The sequence below is a fragment of the Notothenia coriiceps genome, unplaced genomic scaffold (genome assembly GCF_000735185.1).
Source record: "Notothenia coriiceps isolate Sejong01 unplaced genomic scaffold, NC01 NC01_scaffold00037939, whole genome shotgun sequence".
Lineage (NCBI taxonomy): Eukaryota > Metazoa > Chordata > Actinopteri > Perciformes > Nototheniidae > Notothenia > Notothenia coriiceps.
Window position 1 is genome coordinate 3,095 of NW_011370640.1, and position 10,881 is coordinate 13,975.

Below are 10,881 nucleotides of genomic sequence, written 5' to 3' on the forward strand. Positions count from 1 at the left end.
AAATGTGAACAGTATGTTTTTTAACAGTTGATTACCCTGAACTTTAAGTATAATTCAACTGAAAAAACAATAATAATAAAAAATAACAATAATAATCGTTTTATTTCGATTACGTTGTTTTCGTAATCGTTGCAAGCCAAAATCGTAATCGAGATTAAAATACGATTAATTGCACAGCCCTAACACACTGTGGTTCTTACAATCTAAATATGCACCTAAACAAATGGTTACATGAGGTGTAAACAATAAAAAAAATATATATATCTTTAATTTCCATGAATGCTTGAACCCTTAAAAGCAACACTTTAAAAGGCTTAAGAAAATCATCAGTCTAAAATGTTCACTAAAATATAAAATAAAGAAATACTACAGGACAGGAAAAAGAAGCCAGTCGTCTAATCCCGGGCTAAACTCCGGCTTTAACTCTGAGATTAGTTAACTGAAAAGACGTTTGCAAACACTTCTCCGTGCAAAATGACAAGACTGCAGACTTGAGTTGAACTGAGCGAGCATTTTAAAGACTGGTACAAACCTTTAATGCAATTTTGATTCTCTTAATCTTTTTGACCTTTTCAATTGGCTTTTTGTCGTTAACAAAGTGTAAAAAAAATAGAAGCAGATTAGGACAAAACAAAAGCATTAGAGTTTTTACAGCTGGAAAGATCACTGAACTCACACAACAGGCAGGTTACTTAGCATAACAGTGCAGAGAAATGATTGAAAAAAGACAAATAGGCGGATAAAGTCCTCCTAAAGTAAATAAAAAAGACATTTCAACAAAGCTTTTTCTGCATGCAAAGAGGCAAGGAGGGTGTGTGAGGTACGGTGGAGTCACTTACCGGATTTAAAGTGTTACACTGATCTATAGGATTCTTGTAATCCGTCTTGAGCTCATCAAATGCTATTATCTGGAGCGGGAGAAAGACAATCACAATGTAAGAAATCACAAACGGCGGCTCAATGCAAATGTACATTTTAAAACACAGTTAAGGGAAGGTGGATTTTAGGGTTAAGGGATGTTGGATTTGATAGTTAAGGGTCGTAATGTCAAATAACACAGTTAAGGGAAGGTGGATTTTAATTTAGAGGTCATGTCCTAAAAAAAGAGTTAAGGGACGTTGGATATAACAGTTAAGGGATTTTGGATTTAACATCGGAGGGTCATTTTGTCCTATAATACAGCTAAGGGATGTTGATTTTACACTTAAGGGATTTTGGATCTAAAATACAGTTAAGGGAGGGTGGATTTTATAGTTAAGGGCCGTTATGTCATACAAAACAGTTAAGGGACATTGGATACAACAGTTAAGGGATTTTGGATTTAACATCGGAGGGTCATTATGACCTATAAAACAGTTAAGGTAGGTAGGATTTTACAGTTAAGGGATTTTGGATTTGACATCTGAGGGTTGTTACGTTTTATAATATATTTGTGGGGTGTTGGATTTTATAGTTAAGGGTCATTAATAAAACAGTTAAGGGATGTTGGATTTAACATCAGAGGGGTATTATGTCCTCAAATACAGTTAAGGGATGTTGGATTCTACAGTTAAGGGATTTCAGGGTCATTATGTCCGAGAAAACAATTAAGGGTTGGATTTTAACGTAAAGGGACGTTGGATTTCTCACCTAAGGGTCGTTCTATTATAAGGTGTAGGGACGTCACAAGAAACAATAATTCGATAGCAAGTCGATGCTTAAATTCACAAACCGCGTTGGTACCTCTGGTCCTGGGAGCTTATAGTTTGATAGCAAGGCTTTAAAAAAATGATAGGAGAGAGTAAACTCACCTGTTAACATTATAATGCTATATTGTTAAAATATATAAAAGTAAAATTGACAGAAGTGCGATTGACTTGCATTATGCTGCGTTCAAGTATTACTCCATAAAGCTACGTGAGCTACAATGTTAGCCACGGTCTGAATGAAGCGTATTAAAAGCTGTCGTCCTGCAACCAGACTTTTTACTATTCTTAAATCATTATCCCGTTATCTGGCATCCTTTTCGACCCACTTTTGCAATTAAATCCCATCTGAAATCAGCTTAATTTGCCGCTGAGTAACAGCAGCAAAATTCAAGAACACAATAATTGTGAGTTTCGAAGGCAAATAAGCACCATACTTAATTAGAAACCCAATCTGCTCTAGATATTTTACATTTAGAAATATGGCAGATCGCCCAAGATGAAGTCAACTCCATGATTGTTACAAACTACATATCCCCAGATTACTTATTTAAAAAAAATCACTTTACAACGAAGTTAAAAGAGTTTCTGTACCCGTAGAGATAGTAGAAGAAGGACAGCAGGTAGAAAGCCAGTTTGCACCAGCCTTCTTTTTGACAGAAGGCCAGGATGTCAGCGTTCATGATGGTGGTCGGGTCGTAGAGCCCCGGACTGCTCATCACCGGTCTGCTCATATACCTGCAGCACGGGGACACAAAGACAGATCATTGTCAGCCAGCTGCAAGGCATTATGGGAGTTGTAGTCTTTAGCTTCTCCCAGTTAAGATTCCTGCAGTATCCATGGTTCAGGAGATTTTGAACAAATCAGTATTCCCTGCACGCTGTTACGGCTAACGATTATTTTTAGTATCGCTTTAATCTGCTGATCATTTTCTAGATTAATCGTTTGGTTTTATTTATTCTCGTTTGGTTTTTATTTATTCTCGTTGTGTAAAGTGTCAGAAAATACTGAAAAATGTCCATCGCTGTAACTCAGAGTCCAAGGTGACGTCTTCAGATGTGTTGTTGTCAGTCCAAATCCCAGAGATATTACTTTCATTTGATATTAAATCGAGAAAAGCAGAACTTAAAACTTGATGTGAATTATCCTAAAATGACATAATTCAAAAAGATAACATGATATACCTCCTCGAATCTGACTATTCTGTACTTTGTCCTGCACACTAAATGGCTCATGGTGTATTAATAGATGAAGCATTCTAACTGGTTATTTATTTATGAGCGTTACCCACCTCCAGACATGATAGGCGAACAGCGGCAGGTTGAGAGAGAGCGTGAGCCACTCGGCCGCGCAGAAGAACATCACGCAGAAGAAGAAATGGATGAGATACTCTGGGAGAACCAGCTTAAAAACAGAGCAAAAATAAAAACAACATGTTAAAAATACACAAGCATTAACCGTTCTTATAATCCTGCATACTCGTTTACTGCCAGATCAAATCTTTAAATTGCCTCACTAAAGACTTAATCATTCATTGAAGTTACAGAGATAATGAGGCCTCTTTACAAAGAGCTATTTAAGAACTGCAGTCAGCTCCACAGAGAGCCAGAGACAGGAGGAGTGAAATATGAATGAGCTGCTTTATTTAACAATGCGATATGTTATTAAGCCTCCTGTCGCACTCTCATGCCCCTCTGCTGCAGGTTAAATATGTAAACAGTGCTTCATCATGCACCCATCTGACATACTGCGTAACACAGTTAACAGGGAGGGAAATGAAGGCCTGCCTGCCACCTGCAAAATGAGATTGATTTTAACACTAACGTGAGGAGAAAAGACCCCACTTGGCTGGCTATCATCTCCCGCAGTGAGGAGTATCATTACCTCTGCTTAATGTGGGACAACATGTAATGTGTGACTGCAGCCAGGTCGCTTTTAGCACTAGGGATGCACGATATACTGTATGTTGAGTAAATGCGTTATTAGATATAATTCAGATGGAGAGATGATAACTAATACATATTCTTTTCTGTTTCAGAGGAAGATAGGGCTGCACGATATTGCACCAATCCTTCCTGATTTGGTCGATCCTTTTGTAGCCACTTTTCTTTTTGAAACCAAATGTTACTTTTCTGCATGTTTCTCCTATTCGTTAATGAAGGATTGTGATTGTTAGATGTGGATAACGCTTGCTTGTCTCACACCAGCAACAAACTGTATCCAAGAGGCTTACGATTAGAGTACATTATTGTGTAAACTTGTCATCAAAATGGTTATCCTTTTGTATCAAGCAGGAAGGGAGTTGTGGAATGATGCATTTTTGTTAATTTGCCTTATTTGACATTGAAAATATTAGTTGTCTTGTCTGTAGCAAACATGTAAATATTAGACATCGTGCATCCTGCTTTATCACTGACTTATAATTGTGATAAATAAAGCGAGTTACTCGTGGAATGAAAAAATCTAGGAGGTTGTTGCAGGTGGATAAAAAAGGCTTATTTCCCACCCTGGTTAAATGTCATGGCTCATCAAATCTGACCACAGATCAAAAGGGGAAACCCATCAAAGACTTGTTCTGCAGAATGTTTGCACTTTTTTTGTATGCAGTGACGGCAGAGCGTCCTGACAAACACACTGTAAACAGGACCATGCTGAGAGCAGTGAGGATGCAGCAGCAGCCGCTCACTGTGGTGGGGGGGGGGCAGATGGAGGCACCACATGGAAGCCATGCATTCAAAAAGTGCAGAGGGCGGAGGGGGGCAGTCCACAGATGGAAAGGTGAGGGAAAGGTGCAGGAAAGGGAGGAGTGGAAATCCTGCACTGTGCTGCCAAATCCCAAACAAGAGCAGAAACACGTCAGCTCACACCCTCCTCACACAAAAAGACAAACACTGCAGAAAGAACTGAGGATTAGAGACGGAGGAATGTATGTTTAAAACTAAAATCTCTCCTCCTACTCCTGAAATCACTAACCAATCAGCTGCTGCTAAATATTGCTGTGTGTTGGGATTCTGCCGCCATCTGCTCAGAACCGCAGGCGACGAGGCTGGAGCCAAAACTAGGGCTGCACCGAATGTCTTTATTTTTATTACTTATTTTTCACACTCGAAGCTCGAGGTTTGCCAACGAAGCTGCTCACGTCTGTCGTAGTATTAATGATTGGCCTCATCCTGAAAAAAACACCTACATTTTAAATCAATTTGATGAATCCGATTAGATTTGATTATACGAACTTTCTTTATGAACCGTACTCATTAGTGCACGGTTCTTTATGTACGGTAAGCGGGAGGGCAAAAGCTTTTTAGAACGCAGTGAAAACGCTTTTTTTTAATAGGCTAGAAGCAACAAATAATTTAAGTCCAATATCTATAAAAAAAACAAGACCGATATTTAAATAAATCCAATTTAAGAATATCAAATTAGGCACAAAATTGCTGAACTTGTATTAAAATGTATTAAACACTGTCACTGGGTGTTTCTCAATGTCGAGGAAGGATGCTCCAGAGCCACTATTTCAAGCATACTACGTCATCGAGTGCCGCCGAAGGACTGTTCCAATGTCCAGCATACTTGGAATTCTACCGAGGCCGGCGTCCTTCGTAGCGAGACATTTCGATGCTGCACATGTGTAGACTCCGGTCTTAAAATCCCCACAATGCTTTGCGCACGGACCAATTTCCCCAAATCTGTGGCGGAAAATGTAAGGCGGGGCCTCTCATATGACGCACACCTGCACACTTGCTAGCCTGTTCCACTCTTCNAGAAATCACAAACGGCGGCTCAATGCAAATGTACATTTTAAAACACAGTTAAGGGAAGGTGGATTTTAGGGTTAAGGGATGTTGGATTTTTGATAGTTAAGGGTCGTAATGTCAAATAACACAGTTAAGGGAAGGTGGATATTAATTTAAATTTGAATTGATTCGGTAAGATGGGAGAATTATAGTATGTTCAAGGGCTGGCAAATGCATCAGTTTTCAGGCTGTACAAGTAACTATTTTATCACCGAATGCAAATGTTATATTTGACCTGTCACTCAATAGATGACCATTGTTTGTTTTTGTGTCTTGTGGGATGCATATCTAAAAGCAACTTGCATATTTTACCAGAATTTCTCTGGTACATGATGCAAATGTTGTGCCCTTACAATATCATAATACGAGACTGGATATCTTCTTAGTTTTGGGATATTCTACTATGGTATACGTGGAATCTTTTGCAGGTTTTAAAGGCGTCATAAGTGTGTATCATCAATATGTCACTTTGTTATTGTAATGCCACATCTTTTACTAAGAGCAGTAACTTCATATGCAACATTCATACTATAGATATGTTTTTTTTTTCTCCAATTGGTCTGCAAATAATGGTTATTTTTACTGTGAAATTATCTGTAATGTTCCCCTCCAATGAATCAATCATTTTCTATTTTACTAAATGGAAGAAAATTGTGAAAAACGGCCATTATAAATTCCAAGAAGCAAAGAAGCTTGCTAATTGTAACTTTTGTCCGACAAAAATGGTCACAAACAATTGATAAATAAAGCAGCAAATCCTGTAAAATGCCAGGATGAAATCAAATAATTATTGAAAAATATTTTAGATATATGTTTGCACTATACGACAAAATATTTTAGCGTTACCCCTCATAGCAATGTAGGACAGATGGCATCATATTGGCCAAATATTCTCGTTGTTTACAACTGAAACCTACTGTAACAACATCGTAATGACGTGATATTTAATAATATGTTCACATCCACAGTCCATGTAATTTTCTTTATTCTAAATGACACATAATTCATGTTTATTTACACCAACAAACTATATTTATATGGTAAACATGTGTTACGTTAACAATGCAACTTTTTGAGTAATGATCAACTAAAGTAAAAGCAGAAGTGGAAGAAGTACTCGGAGCTTGAATTTAAGTAAAAGTGGAAGTACCAGAGTGTAGGAAAACTACAGTATGTTATAAGTGAAAGTCCTGCATGTTACTCAAGTAAAAGTACAAAAGCATCAAAAATATACTTAGACTACTTGATTATAATTATTGATGCATTCAACATTACATGCATTCAAGTGTTATCAAAGGTGCAGCTAGTTTTAATAATTTTTTACTGCAGGGTAGCTTGTGAATTTACTGCAGGTGTAACTAAAGTCTGATTTAAGTGTTGTTTATATTCCATAGTAACTGATTTACCTCAAGTGAGTAAATGTACTCAAGAACATTTATTCAAATACCCACCACTGAGTAAAGTTTACAATCTGCACTGATTATATTGACATTGTGAAAGTAAAATAAACAATAACAAAACAAGAAACTGTGACATGTCGTGGAAAAAGACAGAATCTCTGGTGATTGACAGCACCATCACAGTTTGACGTTACTGTTAGCTAAGCATGCTAACAAGCTATCAGATAATAATATCTAATCTATAATCATTTAACAGGCATGATACATGATTAGACATGTGTTATTTAATAAGAACTACGGTTAATAACACATTAATAGTAGAAGAGGGTTACGTTAAAACGATTAAATCGTTTTTAGTTGATTTTTTTTCTACTGCTAGCTAACGTTAGCTCCTAGCCCAACGGCTGACTGTAATAATGCCATTCATTCTAGAACTGTTGACGTGACGTATTTTTCTAAGCGCGGCAGTTGCTATGGACCTAACGTCCGATCCAGACGTTAAAACGGTTAAAAACGTCCCGGGGACAATGCCCCAAAGACGGCCTGGCATACACGTTAGCCCCGGTCTTCAATCGCCGTTCCTGGCTCTTTTTTTAATCAGTGCCAGGGGCCGAAAGTCTTTATCTCACAGTGGCCCCAAACGTGTACTCACATGCCAGATAGCGAAGAAGATAAGAGCCGCTGTGAGCAGCAGAGCCAGCATGTAACAGAAGGCCGCGAATGTGAACGCCATTTTTCCTCCGGTTCTGTGGGTCGGGTCCTGGCTCGATCCGTGGCGGTGATGCAGAGGCAGGCAGTCGGTCACCGGGCTGAGATTGTGTCGGTTGGTCTTCTTCTACAGTCAGTAGTTAGCTAGCTGGTAGCAATACTGCCATCTTCTGGAGTAATGTATGTGCTTCTGGGCATATTCTCCTACTCCAACTCCAACGTTACTGAAATTGCCTGTGGTGGGTGGTTCCTAACACATATAATATAGAAGAACATCGTTGCCCTAACAACGCCACCCAGCTGTAAAATCACTGTAAGCTAAGGCCTGTCATGGTTAATTGTTCCCATGATTGCTTGTTTTATATTTTATATTTTCACTTTCAGGTCAATGACGAACCTGATAGAGGAACATGTTCACACAAGTCTAAAAAAAAAAACAGAGGGGTAAACATCACTGTCATTTTATTTGTACAACAGGACAATAGACACTTCATAAAGTATGGAAAATACAAATATGTCAAGTTTCACTGATGCCATGAGGCAGCTGGTAAAATGATACATCTCAGGTGTGTTTTATTACAAAAGGAAAGAAAAATAAGTACGCATTTCATCAGAGAAGACACCCAGAGCTGAACAACACTTTGGAAATTTCACCACAGAGGAGGGAAGCCAGCTATAGATCCACAGGAAAAAACCAAGAACAAAACCAAAAAGACCATTAATTAAAAAATGTATTTAAATGTGATTTAATTAAGTCTACTTCAACCCATTTCTGTGAAAATATGCTCGTAAATATTCCAAGAACAGCTGAGACCAGATGTTTGAGATGCAGGTGTTCCCCCCTTTTTTTTAGGAATTGATATGCAAATAAATTCAGTCTAATAAAATGATCATAATCATTTAAATTGCATGTAACAGAGCAGCATGTATGAGTGACATTTCTTTCAAGCCTTTCTAACCCTTTCACATTAAAAGCATGCACCTCTTTTACAGTAGCTCTCCACATTTCAAAGAGTTTCGTTAACAGCAGAAAAGGTTTCTATATTCACATTGAAATCAGCAGATTGCACATTTCAAATAAAATATAAAGGGGTTTGCAGGTCGTAGTGTTATAAAACTTTCTCTTCCTTTAAGGATGTTGTATAACTTCAGCTCGACTACAGAAACTAACTGTCTGCTACAGCAGCAAGATACTAACTCTAATGACTGACTAATCTAAGCTTTGATGGCATCAGTAAACAGCAGATAAAATAACAGCTACACTCCATTGTTCCCGATGGATTACCAGGTCAAATATTACACGTCAATAGATAATTCACATGAAGGTTTGTGTGATTGTGCGTACATATCATTAAGTCAAATCTCTATCGAAATTATCCCAACAAAGCTTTTCCCATAACTTTCTACTTATCCCTTCCAAAACATATTATAGCATATATAGTTTTTGGCCTTTTTAAATTGACGTATTTAGGACGACACCTAAAATTAAGGAAAGGCCTTGTTATGGTCGACTTAGCAGTATCACTGTAATTGATGTACATTTGTGCTAATTATTGTCTGTATACATCTTGATAACGGAAGTTTCTCTCACATAAAACCACCAGAAATATACAGTTGTGTTAAATAAATGTCATGTCGCTTCAACTATCTGGGTTTAGTCTTCCTGCTGTTAATAGAAGCATTTAAGTGTGTTTAAAATGCTGCTTCACAGGAAAAACTGACATACAATAGTCCAAAACATCAAATACAGTCCATAAATGTTTGGAAAGTGACACGATTTATTTTGCTTTTAATCCAGCACATTCACTTTGAAATGTGTTCAAGCTAGAAAATAAAAAAAGGTAATTTCAGTCTTTGTTTATTTAGCTAATTTGTTGGTTTCTGTGTCATTTCACAGATTGTTTTATCGTTCTTTAATGCTTCAACACTAGAGGAGCTTTTGCATGAGTCTTTTAGGAGTTTAAGCAATCTTGTAATTCAATGTAGTCAACCATTAGTCAACAAAATCGTTAAATACGAATGTACTGCTTCTGTAAAAATAGAAAAGAGACAGGACTGTAAATATTAGATTTTGGCGCAGAATAGGAGCTGCTGGGTACATTCAGAAACAGAAATATCAGCCGTCACAAAGCTTTATTGGTCAAACCCTGTTGGAAAATGTAAATTTCCCCGATGCCGTCCTTTACCTCCAATATCTAAATATGAAGGAGTCACAGCCGCCATCTTTGTCAACGCTGTGCTAAGAGATCAAAATCACATCAGGATGAGAAACAACATTCAGAAACACTAACAACGGCAATAACTATGATGCACAATATTAGCTAACAATCTGTGTGTGTGTGTGTGTGTGTGTGTCAGAGACAGAGGTTTGTTGTGTGTATACATTGTTCAATCTGGAATGCTTTAGTGGAAATGTTGTTTTTTTTAGGAGTGAGAAATATGCAGGTCAAAGGCAGATTACAGCTTTACCCATAATGCATCATGTTTTCTCTCTAAACAGAAGATCTGCAGTGTGATGAGCACCACGCGATAACACAGAAGGAGGTACAACACATAGCACACACGTTTTAGGAATGCTCTTAGAGTTATGGGACAGTTTTAGGGGGGNNNNGGGGGGGGGGGGATTTTTAAAAATCAATTAACCTGCAGATTATTCTGTAGATTAAGTCGATTAATGTTGAGTGTATAAAATGTCAGAAAAATGTCCACCCCAGTTTCTCAAAGTCTGAGGTGATGTTTTGTTTTTTAATTTAATGATATAAAAATGAGAAAAGCAGCAAATCTCCATGTTTGAGAGGTTGTCTGTTACTCCACGAATAATCGGTTATTAGTCGACTAATTGTTGCAGCTTTATACATTTTGTTACAATTGAAATGCCCTTCAATCAATACTGAAGGTGAGACCGACTTAAAACTCTATGATCTTCTCGCAGGAAGTGTGTTTGTTACATTATAGAAAGTGTCTGCTATACGTTTAAATAACCCTAAATACACCAGAAAAAGAAAAAGAATCCAAAAGTAAGTTAGAGAAACGCTGTGAGTAAACGACTGGAAGAAAGTAAATCTGTTGTTATAATGCCTTTCTCCTGAATGTCATGCCAATAAGGGCGGATGATAGAGATTCATTTCAGATCTTTTAGGAGCTATTGGAGTGTTCATTTAATACAGACACATAACTGGCACATAGAGAGATTGTATGAAAAGCGAAGCAGACCTGCGTCAAATAGTGTTTTCAGTTTGAGGGGATTAGTTAGAGTCAAACTGAATTGTAGTGTGCCGTAAACTGTAAAACTG

General features: G+C 37.6%; 1 protein-coding gene across 1 annotated transcript; it reads right to left on the bottom strand.

Moving 5' to 3' along the window:
* Nucleotides 1-2,230: 2,230 nt before the first annotated feature.
* Nucleotides 2,231-7,723, bottom strand: cnih1 (cornichon family member 1). Its single transcript, XM_010797447.1, has 3 exons — nt 7,533-7,723; nt 2,978-3,090; nt 2,231-2,423 (listed from the first exon to the last, which is right to left on the bottom strand). The coding sequence occupies exons 1-3, from the start codon at nt 7,611-7,613 to the stop codon at nt 2,246-2,248; spliced, it is 372 nt and encodes a 123-aa protein (XP_010795749.1). The 5' UTR covers nt 7,614-7,723; the 3' UTR covers nt 2,231-2,245.
* Nucleotides 7,724-10,881: the final 3,158 nt, after the last annotated feature.

What these genes read in the sequence shown, in the direction of transcription:
- cnih1 (XM_010797447.1), bottom strand. Translation starts at nt 7,613, where the DNA reads ATGGCGTTCACATTCGCGGCCTTCTGTTACATGCTGGCTCTGCTGCTC. An exon ending in TCTTCTTCGCTATCTGGCAT is followed by an intron (nt 3,091 to 7,532) that starts GTGAGTACACGT and finishes TCTGTTTTTAAG; the next exon opens with CTGGTTCTCCCAGAGTATCT. An exon ending in TTCGCCTATCATGTCTGGAG is followed by an intron (nt 2,424 to 2,977) that starts GTGGGTAACGCT and finishes CCCGTGCTGCAG; the next exon opens with GTATATGAGCAGACCGGTGA.